We start from the raw sequence: 19903 nt of genomic DNA, 5'->3' as shown, positions 1-19903 counted from the left end.
TATATAAAATACTATTTCATGTACAATAGTAGTTAACTGTAATACGTTTATTTTTAGGCAATATAAGTATACCTTGAAATTCCAATTTTTACCGAGGAAATATTATAGTATGGACTATTGTGTGAACCCCGCAAAAATACTAAAGCACATGAAGACAAAATATTTTGGTGAAATGTTTGCATCCATCAAGAAAGTCAGTAAAATTAATTCAAACATGTGAGTATTTAAAAATTATTTTTCTGCTCATATACTTTAATATATCAATTACAATTTCAATACTTGCATCGTAAGGGGTTTCATTATGATACAGATTTTCGTTATTACAGAGATCTTTAACCAATAGAATCGCGAGATGACGTTTTGTATCGAAGTTGGCAAAATAGACAATGAGCAATGTCAAGTCAAATGCTTACGTTTTAACAGTTCACAATATTTAAACAATCTGACAAATTTCAAGATTAAATCTCTGAATAAATGTCTGAAGACGAGGAGGGTATTAAAAAGTTAACATCCCCTGAAATAAATATACTAACAAAAATAAAAGGTACTGCCGGAAAAATCGTAAAAAATGTGTTTTCGCAAGGAGAATTGACAAATTCTCGTCAAATGTGACAAATCGTCACGTTTTCGTTCTATTTTTCTCGGAGTAATTACATGTACTAGTTCATATTTCGAATTTCAAATCAAAGAAGAAACTTGGAGTGCAAAGCATTCCAAGTTTCTTCTTCAACGGTATTCAGAGCCTCTCTTTCTTAGATTAGACGTTGTAATACTTCTTGATTACTCACTGTGTCCGTCCACGATATCCTTAATATAAAAAATGAATGGGAAAATCCCAGTAGTTGGCTGTATACCACCGTTTAAAAAAACATGCAGAAGTTAAAACACTTCACCATTGTATTTAGGTATATAAAAACATATAGTTAAAACTTTTACAAGTGTCGTCAAAATTTATACAGTAGCAGCATAACGTTTTCGATCTAATCAGATCATCTTCAGTGCCTTATGTACTTGAAGCTAACAATGAATTTGTGGCTATGATCCATATATGGAAGTTGAGAGTACAATTTTCTCAAAACAGTTCGGGTTCATAAATACTGTTAGTACGAAAGAGATTCTATTCTCAGTACAGGTCTTATTCCAAAGATGCAGAGACGTCAATTAGGATGTATATGCATGTCTAGTTGATTACGAGAAGTCGTTTGGACGAGTATAGCACGGCAGATGCTGAAAATACTGAAAGAAGCAGAAATTTTCAACAAATATCCCAGATTAATTGAAAGCCTCTACTGGAATCAAACTGCATAAATCATTGGAATCAAACTGAATACGTAAAAAGCATGCGCGGAGTGAGACAAGGGTGTAATTTACCTCCTCTAATCTTTAATCTCCACTCTGAAAGAATATGAAGTGGAATTGATAAAGGCATTCTACTAAACGGGCACCGGTTGAATAACATCTTACATGTAGATGACAGGATTGTGTTTGCGGACAACCTAGAAGTCCACTACCTTTCAAATAACCAACAGTCAACAATATAGAATCAGTATAAAAGTAAAGAAGACAAAGCTCATGATAATTAGCTAGAAAAAGATAACAGAATATAAAGTGAAGTACCTCTCTTATCTACAAAAGGATTTTCAATATATTTTTTCCATTCTTGCAATTGTTCTTCTGTGCTACTAAGAATTTACCATTGTTCATTCATAAGAATGTTAATATTTCTCTTTTTATAATGACCTGTCGTCTGTCTGATTTACTTATACGTATTAAATGACTCGTGTTTAACCTCTAAATGCTCTATATCCCGGTATTATCCTGTTAACCGTTCTTTTTTCGCTCGTCTAATCTTAGACCTGATTTCTTTTTGTATTTCTTTGTACCTGTTAGGATTTTTATTTATGTATGCTATGCGAAGGTTCATTAATTTTAGGGTGTCGTCGGTTATCCAGCCTTTTTTATGTGATTTTACCTCTTTTTAACTTACTTTCGCTAATCTCTGCAATAGAAGGTTTATTCTGTCCAATCTTGAATTTAATTCTACTTGTACTTCTGTTCTTAATGTAAGGTTATAGAGCTTTCTTGTATCTATATATTGTATTTTTTTAAAGGCTTTATGTACTTTTTCAGTTTAATTTTCAATATTTTGTTCTGCCAAAGTTGAACTTTCACGTCCATGTCCACCTAACTTACATCTTTTGATCCCATTCTTCTGTACGAATGATTCATTAATATAATTTGTTAAAAATAATAATGATTTTCATTTCTTTATAATCTTATAAATTAAAGTGTAATGATGGAGGAAGAAAGATTCAAGAAAAGTACAACTAATAACGAAGAAGGTGAAGATCAACCGGAAACAAATGAAAAAGAAGGTGACAATCAGATTGACTCCTCAGATGACGAAGTTGAAGACCATGAAGATGCTAAACAGAGTCATAAGTTCCAAGAAACAAGGGATGATTTAGAACCAGAAGAAGAAGAAAAAGAAAAATCTGAGGATGAGGGTAAGATATATTTACCATTGTTATTAGCTTTATTAGGCTTTATTATTTTTCGCCTTTAAGATCAATATACTTATGCCACTCACAGCATTAATGTTTTCTGAGACAATAGCTGTGGCCGGACGGCCTTCGCGGATTTCTTCACTTAAGCTGGTGCGTTCACTATTGGATTTTTCTAAGCATCTGGGAACAATTGATCAATAAAACCAAAACGAAGTTCATCAAAGCCTTGTTATTTAGTTAAGCCAACTTTAAAATGGTATTAAATCTCATCACATGAACATTTTCAAAAGAGATTTCCATTCAGAAATCAAAACTTGTTTTCAACTGTTTTGAAAATTTTTTGCTGCTAAATCACGCGATGGATTTTCAAACTGTCAATGTTGATTACCATAAGAAAAGAAAATTTACGAAAATATATTTATGAAGGAGAGAACTTACGCTAGATGAGTTTGTGCAAAACTGTTTGTGTACGCCTAGTATTTAATTTTAAGTTCCTTTGCATCTGTTAAGATTAATAATAGTCATATTAACCCAAATTTACAAGTAATATTGAGGTTACGTGCCAATCGTTAGATCTAAAATTATAATCAAATACGAGTACTGGTCCTTAGTGATTGCTCGATACTCTAATTTTAACAAGTTCTTTATCCGGGGAATTGGCCTACGCCGAAAGCAACGTGTAATTGGAAACCAGCCGAGAGAAGGAAACGTGGGAGACCCAAAACAAGCTGGTGAACTAAGATCAAGACGAAGAGATGTGCTTAGACAGGAGGAGTTTAGATAATGGACAACAACTATATATATATATATATATATATATATATATATATATATATATATATATATATATATATATATATATATTTAGTGGATTTTCTTGGGCTTAGGTTCATAAAAAAAATTTTGATTTGATACTAAGACATTTTCATATATTTTTTTTGAACTAAGATCAAGACGAAGAGATGTGATTAGACAGGAGGAGTTTAGATAATGGACAACAACTATATATATATATATATATATATATATATATATATATATATATATATATATATATATATATATATATACATATTTAGTGGATTTTCTTGGGCTTAGGTTCATAAAAAAAATTTTGATTTGATACTAAGACATTTTCATATATTTTTTTATATATTATATATATATATATATATATATATATATATATATATATATATATATATATATATAGAAAGAGAGAGAGAAACGAAACTCTAAACATTCTGAAAACCAAATACAGTATCCAGCGAGACCACTTATCTCTCATTAAACATTGTATGTCCAACACTTATTTCATCTTCCAAAATCAATTCTACAGACAAATAAATGGTGTTCCAATGGGCTCCCCACTATCTCCAGTAATTGCCAATATCTCCATGGAAGACTTCGAGACCCGAGCACTATATGTTGAGGATACATTGTTGGTTTGGCTCCATGGCAAGGATGCTTTGGTGTATTTTCAAACCCATCGGTATGGTATACATCCTAGTATTAAGTTCACGATGGAGGTGGAAACTGCTTTATCCCTACCCTTTCTCGACGTTATCATAAAAAAAAGCAATCCCAAGGTTTTCATCACTCTGTTGATCAGAAACTCATCCATATCAATCGTTACTTGCATGTCAAGTCTCATCATACCTCTTCGCAAATTAATTCAGTCATTAATACGCCTTTACGAAGATGCAAGTAGACCTGCTGAGCTCTCTAGTTTAAAACAGGCCCTCATCCAAAACGGTTACCGCGAATATCACATCAATAGGAGCATCCACAAATATCAAAGGTGTCACTGACAAAATCTACAAAATTCTAAAATCAAGAGGAATAAAGACAATATTTACCCCCCAACTAAAACTTTCATCTCTGGTCCAATTAATCAAAGACAACATTCCAAATGAACAATACGGATTTTATGAAATTCCTTTTGCAGATTGCCCCCGATCCTATATAGGCCAAACAAATCGTAGAATCCAAAATAGGATGTATGAACAGTTCATTTCTGTTCGCAATTCCGACTTAATTTCTGCTCTAGGTCAACACCATCTTCATACAAGTCACAAAATTAATTTTAAAAACTCCAGAACCATAGCCCCCATCCGCTTCTATAAACCACGAATTATTCGAGAAGCCATATAAATTGAAAAAAGGCCAAATTGTCTAAATAAAAGAGATGACGGCATACGGTTACCTTCGACTTGGAGACCCCTAATAAAGAAAATACCGTCCGCTCCAGCCGTCAATCAAAATCCTACTATAAGAAACTTTCGCACCAATCCCCACACTGGCTCCCACGCCAACCTCCACCCAAGCCACGTCACCATCGACGGTATAAATGACCGTCCTCAATTCCCAGCACCAGTAATGCATTGATTAGTGATCAGTATAGTAGTGTCTGGGGCTCGGGAGACTAAGACCTCGGAAGCCCTGAAGAAGACATCGAAAGCTCGGCGCAATGATAATCGACCCGGTTCAACCCGGAAGACTGTTGAGTTTAATATTAATTCCTATAATAGTATTAATCTTAGCTAATATATATATATATATATATATATATATATATATATATATATATATATATATATCTAACATTATATAAAACAACTTATATCATAACAATAAATTGAGTTGGGCTTTTTTCGACTTTTCTTATTCTTATTTGACTATTCAAATTTATTTGATTAGATGAAGATTCAACGCATTGCCTATTTGACATCGATGTTTTTATTTTAATATTTAATATAAGATTATACATATTTCAGATTCATACATATACATATTTAAGATTCCAACCGTTGTGTTGATCATATTTAACATTTCTTCCGTAATTATATTGATGATTACTTAAATATCAATATAGTAATTATATAATAATTGTACATTTATAGATGAAGATGAAGATAACGATACCCAAGCGAACCAAAAAGAAACCGATAATCAAGACCAAGATAATGAAGTAGTTGATAGTTACAATTTTGCACAAAGTTATTATGAAGACCAACAAAAGCAATTGTGGTGTGAAATAACATTTGGTGTAAGTACCTCATATCTTCATCCTTTTACACTGTTTATACAGTTGTTTATTCTTAATATATTTATATGTTTTAGTTGCCCTTATCGTTCAAAAAATTGGATCTTACTGCAATTTTAAAGGAGACTGCTGGCAAATCTGTTCTTTGGGAAACGCCCCAAATTAAAAGAGCCATTACTTATGTTAAGGATGATAAATTAATGCTTAGAACGGATGGTATTAATATTGTTGTAAGTAGGCATATATCATTGATTTATTAATTAGAATTTTCAGTAAAATCATTTTCTTAATGTCGGTTCGTTGGCTCTTTTCAAATACATGATAATTATATGACGCATTTATGCGAATTGTTTAAAGAAGTTTAAGTCAAATGTATGTCGTCGACGCAATAATTAGGAAAGGGCTAATATCCCGGTAAATATCATTATGAAATTATTGAAGTTATACTTCTATTCGCGCGCTCCACGTTGGAAATTTGTACGGCAGTGAATCGCTGAAATCATTACATATGTAAGATAATGAGTAAGAGAGAGACAGAAGATATATTTTCTCTCTCTTCCTATCTCGAGAATAAAAATGTTCCTTTTGTATATATATTTAATATTATATATATATATATATATATATATATATATATATATATATATATATTCTATATAGATAATATTATATATATAATATAATATTTATTAATATTATTATTTATGTGATATGTTTTGTATTATTTATTAAATGTTCATAATTATTTTAGTCTTTTGTATTTCAAAATAATAATCTCAATAAATCACTGTATGACCTAGAACTGTCAATTTTGACATCCGTTTGTGTCATGTCTAATTGGCAAATATTTTACGTGTTTGGTTCATACGCTGGTGGATGTGAGTTCGAATCCCAATATGAATTTCCTTTTTTATTTTTGAAATATTTAAAAACCCCACGTTAATTTTATTAAATATAAATATGTAGTATACGCAAAAACGCTAAATTTTAAAATAAAATGAAAATTTACAACATAATCCGAGTTGTTGGTTTTTGAAGTTATACTTCTATACGCGCGTTCGACTGTGGAAATTTGCACGGGAGTGAATCGGAAATTTGCACGGGAGTAACAAGCCTCGTTTTATACTTATATGAAAATAAAAATATATATATTTTCATTAAAATATTGATTCAATCCTTCATTTACTTACTATACTCCTATTACAAGTCAAATGTTTATATACAGAAAACGATGCACCATATACTTATATACCTAATTCTGTTTCTCTTTCTGCTCTCTCTTACCTCTAGCATTACATATGTAATGATTGTGCAGATTGACTCCCATATAAATTTATTACGACGAACGCGTGTATAGAGGTATAACTTCTACCGGCAGTTCCACTGGACTGCCACACCCGTTTTTTTCTTGTGGCATGTTTTACACTGAATATTTTTAATTTTTTAAAAATAAACCATAATAATTGTAATTAAAGTTTATGTAATTTTTTGACGTTTTGACTGCCAGTTCTGAAATCGCTTTCATAAAACCTATTCGATAATGTATCTATCTACCAAAACCCAAAAGGAATAGTCGTTACCCCTTCTCCGAATATTATGATTGTTCGTTATTTATATAAAAATGCTTTCGTCCTCGTTAACAGATAAAAGAACTTTCTGTATAGTGGATATTTCGTTTAAAAAAAAATTGGTGCAATATTCGTCATATGGAGATTTATCGGTATCATCAATTTTGTCTAATATAAATTTCATGTGTTTGTTCTGGTATTCTTCTGCTCTCTAACAATTCTGTACACAGAAGCTTCACTTACTCAACAAGAAAAAGCTTTCTGTTTCACTACTTCCGATACCAAACCGTCCGGATGCGATTCTATTGTCGATGTATAAACATTATAAATAATAAAAAAATTATTTAAAAATTCCTTTATAAAAGTTATATATTAAAACACCCTATCGGGCTATCGGGGTTCATCACTGTCCTGCCATCACACACATTAACACTGAGCTACCTGTGGCAAAACCGCCTCTCGAAAGCTGACGAGGCCTGGCCGTTAACGCAAACATCCAACAACAGAACTTTAGTGTAATCCACTAGTTCTGTAGTTGGATGTAGACGTAAAAACGGCTTGCGGGAACAATAGTAACTAGAGACTCGGTCTTTGTCACATTTAGCTTAAAAACACAAACATTACACTCTGGAAAGAACATCACAACCAGAAAAACGTTCCACCTCTGATTCAACTTTCGACTCCATATCAACAGCCTCCGAGATGACAACACACGCCACGACAACTACCACTGCCTTTTTCGATGCTGTTCTGCCTTGTACCGGTGCCAAACCAACAAAATTCAAAGCAAACCTGAAGAGGATCACCGGATCCTAAACGGGAACACATGTTCAATCTTTTTCGAAATAAAGAATCCTTATCCTAATCGTCAAATGAACGTTGGAAGAAGAGCCTTATTTTGTATTCGATCGAGATGTTTTAACAAATATAGTTATGCTGAATCGTAAATGATTCAAGCGTATCAACTTTGGACCTGATCAATCTCTTATACATGTGTCAGTGTTTTACTACCTTCTCTTTACGCGTTCTATGCGGCAGAAGATGTAAATTTTGTTTTATATTATAACCTATAAACGAATTGCACTTTGATTTTTTGATGAATATTTATTTTCTTTGAATTAATATTGGATATAATTATATACATTTTTTTTTATTTTGTAGGAAATGTTTAAATACAATACGCTTTTAGACTTGCCACAACTTTATTGCAATGATATCCACAAAGTGGCCGAAACATACGGTATTGAAGCAGCTTCAAAAGTAATAGTAAAGGTAATTTTTTTCTTTAACATAATACTGTATGAGAAGAACTGCGCTATGTATATGTTTACAAGTTATTTTCGGAGATATTATCTGTATTTATATGGCCCAGATATTGCGACTTATATTTATATAGCATTTTTATCTTTCCTAGTTCTTAGAAATAATTATTAGTTTGTTATTTTTAATTATTCATTTAACTTCTATATATCAATATTACATGTTTGTTTTCCAAACTGCGCATTCATGCCGGTCTTGACTGTGCGAAGTGAAGAGCTTTCAACTGAGGACTCCGCGCAAGACAGATTAGGTGGGGAAGTTCTGCTTCCCGGCCCCCTAAATGTCGCGTTCCAATGGGTAATAGGAAACATAGCACACTACCACCTAGCATTGAAACTTCCGTGTTAAGGAATAAAACAATGATTGGCACATCACCTAGTGATCGGGCGCGTAACTATATATACATGGCGCTAAATTCAAAAGTTTAGTAATATTACCTAGGATTGTGAACTCATTTTAAAGTAAAGGAAAATCGATATAATCCTAAAATAACAAGAAAAATCCTTATCCTATACGATAATAAATATTTTTCGTATACTTTTTGGGTTTTCTTGTTATGTTGGGACTATATTTATTTTCCATTACATTAAAATGCCAAAGTGGTTAAAAAAATTAAAGAATAAAATATAGAATAAAATCTTTATTTATAAAAATGTTACAAGAAATGTTATATGTGTTACAAGAAATATTAATAATACAAGCCACGTGTAGTATAATTTAGTTTTCTTAAGGTTGTGACAAGAACTGGTCAGTATTTAAATAATTGTTTTGTCATTCTTATCAAGTTTTATGTGAATAAAAGTCTAATTCTGCAAAAGACATTTTACTACAATTTTATTCGCATAAATTTACAATGGGGAAGTACTTTAGACCAGATAAACTAGAGGCTGATCCAAACTGACAAAAACTTCCACCAAAGAATTCAAACATTGGTAAGTATATAACATTCAAGAATTTTTTAGAAAGCAATGAATCTAAAGATAAATCCCTAGAAGATAAAGATAAGTACATGCTTTTAAAAAATTAATCTACGATTACATAAGCGAAGCAATCAATCTGGAAAACCAATTGCTTTTTTCACACATACCCTCACAGATTCTGAATGAAAACATTATGCAATTGAAAAAAAAGCAAATGAGTTGAAGTATTAAAAAAATGCAGACATTATCTGGTAGAAAAGCAATTCTAACCAATTACAGATTAAATCACTATTTGGTTTATATAGAATGACGGTATATATCAAATCTAACAAGGAGAACTAGCTTTACTTCACAAGAATTTATTAATTATCTACACTCTAAAGGAATATATTCAAGTAGAACAACACCATATAATCATGAAGGAAATGGTTAAGTCGAAAAATACAATGAGTTATATGGAAATTGGTGAATCTAGCATAGAAAACCAAAAATTTAGAATTCACTTAATGGAAAACTGCTTTACACACTAGAGAATTCCACTACTAAATAAATACCAGATGAGACAGAAAATTTACCTTACAATCATAATATAAGTTCCAGAAAAATATTCTGGTTATCAACAAAATTATGATTTTGATTAGATTAGCAAAATATTGCTTCTTGCAAAAAGAAAACCCAAGAATGAGGAATAACCGAATGATAGCAAATAGAAAAAACGAACAAAAAAAAGAACAATGGATAAGGTAAATAATTTATTTCTAAGGTATGCTTAAAGTTTTCACCCAGAATGTAAGCTTTGCTAAAACCTGATATAGTAACTTTATTTGCTCAGTATAAACTCCAAACAACAGAGGATAATAATGTTTTTATGCCTGAAATGACAAACACAATTACAATCAACAGATTTTTTCACCAGTATCTCACCTTAAGATCAGTCATCCCATCCCTATCATCAACAGAATAGGAAAGATCCCTGTCGACACATTCAAATTTATTTATTCATAACTCTCAACGCCTTACCACTGTCTGTGTGGATGCAGGCTAATATACTGGACAAGCCGATTAAATGTTACAATTTACAATATACAAAATAGTGGTTAAGTACACAGTATTTTACGATAATAAAATTAAATAATGTGAAATAAAAATATATTATGTACACAAACACATGCATGTACACACACACACATATATATATATATATATATATATATATATATATATATATATATATATATATATATATATATATATATATATATATATATATATATATATATATATATATATATATATATATAAAATTAAACATGTAATTACATTTTAAAACCTATAAACCCAACAGTTAGTTCTATGATTCTAAAATCCAGCACAATAAAGGTGGAAAAATAACATAACAAAAATAAAAAAATATGTAAAGTATTACCTAGTTACAATAAAAACATGAAGTATTTTACACAGTTAAGTTTCCAAACTCTATGGTACCAGTAACTCTTCTACTAATATTTATATATTTATTGAGGGACATATTAAATATTTACATTTAGGTTGTTTAACAAAGATAAGTATCTATTCAGTGGGGTATTAGCACCATAGGTTGTTCTACAAAATGGAACATTAAAAGTACATAGATGAGGCAAACCATGGTAATATGGTACTCTAAGACCAATCTCACTCACAAGAGAGGGACAGATCCCTCCTCACACTTAAAGCAGGCAAGCTCATATACCTCTCCATGATAGTGTAGTCATGGTCTGCTAATCTAATCCAACTTTGAAAGGCGCACACCTGTAGAAATTTATGCCGAACCCTCTCTAAGGTGATGCTTTTTAAGATAGTTGTTGAACCACTACCTACAAATAATTCAAATACTAAGCTAAGTAAGACTGGTTTTATAATATATAATTTTAGGTTAAATTTATAAACTAATTTGTAAAAGGTCAGATATAATGTGAATAAAAATATAGGTCAGTGGTATAATAGTTCTTATGGTTCTTACCTGGTCCTGGTAAAAAAAAACAAACTCGGAACGGCTGGTCTCGTAATACCGCTATTTCCAACATTGACTATATCTTCCTCTTTAAAATGACTAGCGCATACACGAAATTTGTTATAAATAGTTTCTTTTGCAGCATTCTCTAATTAGGGCTCTTAACAGCATTCACCCATTTATCAAACATATCCATATAATGTCCTGGACTTTTGCCAGTAGTATCCATGCAATCTGGAACACATCTTTTTTTGTTCCTGTTCTTCGTCTCTACATTGTTATTTCATGTAATGTGTTCGATTCCATAATAAAAAATCGTCGAAAATTGTACGATTTTGCACTATTTATATAAAAAAATTTAAAGTATAAAATAAATTATAAGAAATAAAACAAATACAAATATGGCGCCGTATTTGTCTAAACTCAACTTTGACTTGATCACAGCACACTCCCTCCGCGCAGGAACGAGACTAGCAGCGCCACCAAACGAATGGGCGCCTAATCCGAACAGGATTTGACCTTGGCTATCCCTGTTACCAATCTAGGTGTAATTTTATCTATGATAGGAAACGTTCTATAGATATATAAAGCGTTAGGATAGGTTAGGTATGAATAAGCAGCTATTTCATCATTAACTCGATTTGTTGCTCGTTCGGCAAATCATTAAGAAGCGGCATTACTACTGGTTCATCTCTTGGTGAGGTTCGTGCTTCGACTATTGCTTTCTCCAATCCTGTGAACCGTGCTGATGGGATACATGACTAAAGGAGAAAAGTATTCAATAAGCGATGCTCCAGAGAGCCGGCAAACTCTGGCGCACTGTATTGTCTGGTAATACATGTAATGTGTTATGGAGTGTGCGGATCCTTGTTCTAATCGCACACACATAAGATGGGCTGAAATATTTTTTCTTCGTTTGGGAAAACTGTTACCAAATTAATAAGCACCAGAGGTAAAATGCACAATAATAGATCTTTATTTTGACTTATTAATAAGCTATTCACTACTACACTATGTTACCATTTATATTACTTAAATGCACGAGAAAATAGAGATAATTTATCTTTATATATATATATATATATATATATATATATATATATATATATATATATATATATATATATATATATATATATATCGGTTTCAAAACGTCTTGCGTCGTTGTCCGATGCCTAATTTCCACGAATTTCTATCATTCCATTGTTCTTCGGTCAAGTCTCGGGAGCTCATTGCCTTTGTTATTCCCTCCTTCCATGTTCTTTTTGGTCTTCCTCGTTTCTTACGATTTGGTGGTATCCATTTCATGGCGATTTTCGGTAGTCTTGTTTCTGGCATTCTTTGAACATGGCCATACCATATAAGTTGTTTCCTTTCTATGTCTGTTGCCAGTGATCCATCTACCCCCATCCTATTTCTTATTTCATCGTTTCTAATTCTGTCTGCTCTAGATATTCGAAGTGATCGTCTAAATACATCCATTTCTGTTGCTTCGAGTTTTCTTTTATTGCTTTCTGTTAGTCTCCATGTCTCTGTACCATAGGTTAAGCTGGTTTTTATGAGAGATTCATAAATATTGTATTTTCGTCTTTTACCAATTTCTGAGCTCCAAAGAACTCCGTTAAGGCATCCAATTGTTCTACGGGCCTGGGTTATTCGTTTTCTAATTTCCCTATTGTCTGTGCCTGTGGTGTCGAAATCAATTCCTAGGTAGGTATATTCAGTGCAGAATGCAATTTCGGTTGTGTCCATCTGAATGTTGGATAGTTCTGCGCCTATTGGGAGATATTTTGTTTTTTGTGTATTGAGTTCTAAACCCCACTTCTTGTATTCTTCCTGTAGTTTTCTGGCCATATATGTCAGGTCTTCTTTATCGTTGGCTATAAGGACTTGATCGTCTGCAAACTGTAGGGTATATAGGCAAGTTTCTCCCAGATCAATGCCCATTCCTCTACACTTTCTTTTCCACTGATACAGTGCTTTCGCCACGTAGATTTTAAACAATGTGGGAGATATGCAACACCCCTGCCGGAGTCCCTTGTTTACAGGAAATTTTTTTGAAAGTCTATTTCCAATTTTTATTCCCGACGTTGATCCTTCATAAAGCTGTTTAAGGGCGTTAATTACTGTGTGGTTAATGTTTGTTTCCTGCAAAACTTTCCATGATCTTTTTTCTATTATTTGTTTCAAAACAAACACATTATCGGTGCAGCTCCTTCCCGCTCTAAAGCCAGATTGTTCCTCTTCTTCTTGTTCCTTATATTCTTGTTCGATAATGTCTCGAAGTATCCTTCCATATAGGCGACTTAAGGTACTGGTTACTGATATACCTCGATAGTTTGAGCAGTCCAGTTTACTTCCCTTCTTATGTATAGATGATATGAAGGATACTTTCCACTCATGCGGGACTGGTGCACCGTTTAGATATTGGTTTATACACCAGGTTAATCGTTCAAACAGTTTGTTAGTACCGCATTTGATTAGTTCTGCTGGAATTCCCTCCGGACCTGCAGCTCGACCATTTTTTAGTAGTTGTATCGTTTTTATGATAATACGATAATTTATCTTTACAAATGCGAAATGTGTTTAAATGTAATTTTGAGTATCTTGTCTGAACGGCGGTCGGAGAATGAAATTAATATCAATGTATATTTCTTTCAATTAATAGGCAACCTTTTACAAAGAGGGTCTGTCGTTATAATTATCGCGACGCCTTAATATCCCGACAGCGTACTATGCGCATTTAGCACAACGGCGTTTATTTGTTTAAACAAGTCTATATCGCCCGATAGCGGTGCCATTGTCAGCGAAATTTTAACTCATTGCGAGCGGCAATTAAATTAGAAACAAAATATGTTGATACTTCAACATAACTGGTCCCCCACAAGAAAGTGGGGGAAAAACTATTGGGGTAGTAAATATAATTTAGTGATTGGACATATTAATACGCCGGTTGGGGCCATTAATTTTACGACCCTTCCTCTACCGTCAGAGTCGGGTAATAGTTTAATTATCCTAGCAGTGGGTCAATTCAGAGGAGGAGAAATATCAGTTTTTAATAAAAAGAGTTCATTCTCCTTGACATCTGCTCGTACTTGGGATCATTTGGGTCTACTGTGTAATCTACTTAAGCATCCAAAAGGCTGGCTGGACCTGAGTGCATCGTTGGAAAAAATTAAGTCTATGAACGGGTAAATTAATCAAAGTCTTTTCAGGATAGGAGGTAAGATTTTCCCCTATAAGAAAATGTCCAGGAGTGAGATATTCTAAGTCTGAGGGCATAACGGTCGCGAATTGAGAATGGATTCAATTTATGAGATGAGATGATATTTGGCACTCTTAATCACAGCTTCAAAAATACCACCCAATGGGGACTATGAGGAGGAATGAATTCCCATTTTATGAAATTTTCCTTGGTGAAGTTCTATTAATCTTTTGTGAAAGAAGGGGTTTTTGTATAAATCGCGAAATTGATTTTTGGATCCAGTTAAATTTGTAGCGTTATCACTGCATATTAATGAAGGAAGTCCTCGACGTGATATAAATATTTTAAGGCAAAATAAAAAGTGTTCACTGGAAAGGGCAGATACTAATTCTATGTGCACAGCTTTCTTAGCTAGCCAAACAAATACACACATATACGATTTTGGCAAAGTTACTTTGCGTAATTTGGAAGATTTTATGAAAAACGGTCCACCAAAGTCGCACCCAACATTCTGAAATAGGCGAGAAGGGGTAACTCTTAGTCTGGGAATAGCAGCCATAATTTGTTGCAAAGGTTTGGTACGAAACCTAAAGCATATGTGGCAACTATTTACAATTTTTTTTATAGTTCGTAAACCATTTAAAGGCCAATATTTGAGCCTGACATTTGATAGAGTAGTCTGAGGTACAGCGTGGCCCAAACGATTGTGTTCATGGGAGAGTAATAGATTAGTGACAAGAGAATTAGCAGATAATAGTATGGGATACTCTTGTTCATTAGGTGTATTAGCGTTACTTAATCGGCCACCGACAAAAACGACGATTTCAGAGTTTAAAAATGGGTTTACAGATTGAAAATATTTATTAGAAATTTGTGTTGTGCGTTTTAGTTCTAGAATTTCTTTAGAGAAGTACAGGCCTTGCATGGCTTTAAAACTGGAACAAGTAGATGAGCGCAATTCATCTACTGTAAGATCGTTAGAGAATCTTCGACAGGGATTCCTTGAATTCCAAATAAATCTTTTAATATATGCAACTGTGCGTAATAGTTTAGTGTAAGTCGAAAATCTAGAGAATAATTTGTTGCAGAAATCGTTTTCTGAATTAATAGATGTCGGGTAGGTTCTTTAGGTAGTAACTTTCTTTCTTTAGGTAGTATACCTTTTGGAATCTAAGATTCGTGACTTGATGAGATTAAATGGGGTTTTAATAAAAAATCTGGAGCATTCCACCAGATATGTGAGTTTAGAAATTCTTTCGCTGTCAGATCACGTGACAGACAATCAGCGACATTCATTCTCCGGTAAACTGACACGTCTCCAAGTGAAATTGTTGGTTAAATCTTGCATATGGATTCGCTACGAAAATGTTCCAATGAGAAGGGAAAGAATTAATTCAACCTAGGGCGATCTGAGAATCAGTCTATAAATTTACATATTAAAATAGGAATGGATATAGTTTTTAAGAAAGTGAGTCGAGATTTTGATGTAACTAATGTACAACGTACAGTTTTATCTCGTATACAGTACGAAAGTATAACAAAACGGCCTGGACTCTGATTGAAACATCATAGAACCCGTAGATTTCTATTGTGATTTTTTTATTTTGAAATAAATAACGGGAAAAATAGAACAGTATTTGAAAACCAGAATTTACTAGCAGTGTATCCTCCCTATACTCACGTATGGTTCACAGACGTGGACACTCACCAAGTCCAATATGGATAAAATAGTAAAAGCACACAAAACGATGGAAAGATCAATGCTCGGGGTGAGACTTATAGACAAAAAAACAAAGAAATGGATTAGAAGCAAAACGAAAGTAAAAGACGCAGGAGAACATGCTGTCAAATTAAAATGGAGCTTCGCAGGACACAATGCCCGACTGAAGGATAAGAGATGGAACCACGAAATACAACAGTGGAGGCCATAGTTATAAAAGAGAAGCAGAGGAAGACCACAAATGAGATGGGCTGATGATATTAAGAAGATCGGAGGACACAACTGGAAGCAAGTGGCGCAAAATAGAAAACACTGGATTGATTTGGGGGAGGCCTATGTCCAAAGTTGTATTACTTAAGGCCGAAGAAGAAGAAGAACGGGATATTTTGCAAGAATTGAGTAATGCGATATCAGAGACGAATTTTCCCATTCATTATTGAGGGTTACGGGGAAAGGATCATCCCAATTTAGTTTTTGGAGCCATAATTTTTGTATAAAATTTTTTCCAGTGATAGTAAATGCGCCAAGTAGACTAATGGGGTCAAACATTTTCGACAAAAATGATAGAGCTGTTCTTTTAGTGTATAGAGAAGTGTGTTCTGGAGAAATAGAAATGATAAAGTGGTCTTCATTAGGCTGCCAGGAAAGGCCTAGTATCTTGCTACTTGCATTTTCCCTGTGTATAGAGGGTCTGTCTTTATAATTATTCCGAAGTCTCAGTATCCCGACAGCTTACTATGCGCTTTTAGCACAACGGCGTTTATTTTTTAAACAAGTCTATATCGCTCGATAGTGGCGCCTTTGTCAAATTTTGACTCATTATGAGCGGAAATTAAATTAGAACAAAATATGTTGATATTTCAACCATGGAGGATAAACCTGGAAACTCATAACAAAAAATTAAAGTTGTTGAGTATATTGGAATATTTATTCAATCTAATTTAATTCAAGACAAATTGTAAGAGCAACCAATTAATTACAAAAATCGGTATGTAAAACATAATGGGCGTGTTTTGTTACTATTTAAAATATGTATTAAAAATATTTTTATAATTTTTATGATAACAAGTAAATTTATGATCCCAAACTGTAGTTTAGAATCTATCTTCTAATAGCGTCATCGGAGTTTACACAGAAATTCAGTTCTTTTTAGCATTTAAATAAATTTTTGGCTCTTTTTGACAATAATACCATTTGATCGCAGTCTTACTATTATTTAGTTTTAAAAAGTTGTATAAAATATATAAAATATATTTTAACTTGTTTTTTTTTTATTATTGTAGGAGGTTAAAGACGTATTTAATGTGTACGGAATTAAGGTGGATCCTCGTCATTTGTCTCTAGTTGCGGACTACATGACCTTTAATGGTACATTTGAACCTCTCAGCAGAAGAGGAATGGAAAACAGTGCTTCCCCTTTGCAGCAGATGTCGTTCGAATCATCTTTAGTATTTTTAAGGAATGCAGCGATTCGAGGTAACTTAAATAATTTTGTATATGATAATATATAGGTACTGTTGTGAATTGTCTCCTTTCTACAACACAAGTAGCGGGCCAGACGTTGAAACTGGCTAAGTATGTGGACTTCATCTAACATGTGAGCTAACATCAAACGATTGTTTCTCTGATTTATCGTAGACTACAAAGTACAACTACTTTTTAGGGACTGAACATGGCGATGGTGACCGTATTTTTCGTAGACAATTAAAATGACAACCTTATTATTCCATTTTCGTTGACTAAAAATGACGCTACCTGTCAAATGTCGTCTGTCACTTCGTTAATAGTACAATCGACTTCTTTTCGTCTGTAATGTCTTCTGTCATTTTGCGTTTGTGAAAACGTTTTTTACGTGTCGTCTGGTAGCACTGGCTCGCACTAGCAGAGTATAGGACGCTTGGGCTTGGGAAAATTTTGTATCTCAATGACATTGTAAGCTCCTCTCACTCTACACGCTTCTCGGATTTATCGTAGATTAAAAATGGCAACTGCATTATTCCATTTTCCTAAACTAAAGATGGCGCCAACTATCAGATATCCTGTCATTTCTTGAACAATCTATCGTCTTCTTTTTGTTTGTTTTTGTTATTGATTTTTCCGTTCTTCTTCTTTTAACTTTTCTGTCTACTTCGTGTCAAATAACAAAATTATGAAAAAATATAAAAGTAAATGTGCATGGGCAGTGATTTAAACAAACGAGAATAATTAATTGTCATAAAATATATGTTTCATATAAATTAAGTAGACATAAACTGAATATTTGAGTAAAAGAAGAAATAAAAATCACTTTCTGTGTGATCAGGGCTTGATGTCTTATTAACAAATTAATAATGATGAACGCCGACTAACACATCTTAGAATGTGACTAAACGTATTAAAATTAATCTAGTAACAATTAACCCAAAATTTTAATATAATTACAAAATACAGAACTTTGCAAACATTATTATTATTATATGTTTTAGGCCGAGACGATGATTTACAAAACCCTTCGAGTAGTCTTATGTTAGGAAAACCATGTGGAACTGGCACAGGAAGCTTTACCCTTTTACATAAATCTTTTGTAACATGTTAATAAATAAATTTTTATACATAAATAGTTTTCTTGATGAAACCTCTCCAGTATATTATCTCTGAATTTTTACTTACTAACTTATGTTAAAGCATGTTGTTGAAATTATCCTAAGTAACAAATAAATATATTAAAGGATATTGCGACTCTCTTCAGAAATAAATGACACCAGTAATAAGCGACTTTATTAACAAAATCGCGAACCAAGTTGAAACGTGAAAATGCGCAGAGTTATATGACCGACGGGATGATCTAAACCAGAGGAGTAGTACCAGAATATCAGAAAGAAATATTTCATTCAGAAACATTTAACGACGTAGTAGCAGCATTCAAGAAACTTGAGGGTATCTGTATTTAAATATTACAGCAATATATCGATAAAAGTAATGAAGAAGAAAAAGGACAAATTAACGACATGGTATAGCATATATCAAAGGAAAGGAAAAGAATTGACCAAGAAATTAATCTAAGAAGCTAAAAACAGACGGATAGAAGAACGATAAGAAGTAATTGAGGTACTAGAATGTAAACATTCAATCTTCACAAGTTGAATGTTAGTAAGTATGTAAGTAATGTAATAAGTGGCTGATGCTGTAGAGAGAGTAGCAACACCGAAGTGGAACTAGGCAGGTCACGTGGTTCGAATGACAGATAACAGATGGACACATGGGACACTGGAATGGAGACCAAGGGATGATGCCTACCGAAGCCATCCATCAACACGTTTGACTGACGATTTAAAACGTTGCCACATAAATTGGATGCAAGAGGCACAAGATCGAAATACATGGAAAATTACGAGGGAGATATGTCCAGCAGTGGACAAGCCAAGATTGAATGAATGATGGTATCCGTTCAGCGTATAGATTTTTGTACGCTTCTGTTTAGCCTTTTACAGCTCTTTGGAAACTATGTAATTTTAAAGGATTTATATCAGACGTATTTTCTTGCCATTCTATTCAGTTTTATTTTTTCTTGGACTACGTTTGATTACCCCCTGGACTCCTTATTCCCAAATTACTCTCATGATTTTTTTTTTAAGTATTTCAATTGAA

At 33.0% G+C, this 19903-nt stretch overlaps 1 protein-coding gene across 1 annotated transcript in view; it reads left to right on the top strand.

Annotated features, from left to right (window-relative positions):
- Positions 1-18873, top strand: part of Polr1A (RNA polymerase I subunit RpI1) — a 94829-nt gene extending 75956 nt beyond the window's left edge. The window contains exons 21-27 of the mRNA XM_072526592.1: positions 58-216; positions 2290-2507; positions 5411-5556; positions 5631-5783; positions 8283-8393; positions 17560-17752; positions 18742-18873. Coding sequence (XP_072382693.1) covers positions 58-216; positions 2290-2507; positions 5411-5556; positions 5631-5783; positions 8283-8393; positions 17560-17752; positions 18742-18851 — 1090 coding nt within the window. The 3' untranslated portion in view covers positions 18852-18873. The remainder of the gene's footprint in view (positions 1-57; positions 217-2289; positions 2508-5410; positions 5557-5630; positions 5784-8282; positions 8394-17559; positions 17753-18741) is intronic.
- Positions 18874-19903: the final 1030 nt, after the last annotated feature.

The sequence above is a fragment of the Diabrotica undecimpunctata genome, chromosome 3, assembly GCF_040954645.1.
Source record: "Diabrotica undecimpunctata isolate CICGRU chromosome 3, icDiaUnde3, whole genome shotgun sequence".
Classification (NCBI taxonomy): domain Eukaryota; kingdom Metazoa; phylum Arthropoda; class Insecta; order Coleoptera; family Chrysomelidae; genus Diabrotica; species Diabrotica undecimpunctata.
This window is presented reverse-complemented; position numbering and strand designations above follow the sequence as displayed.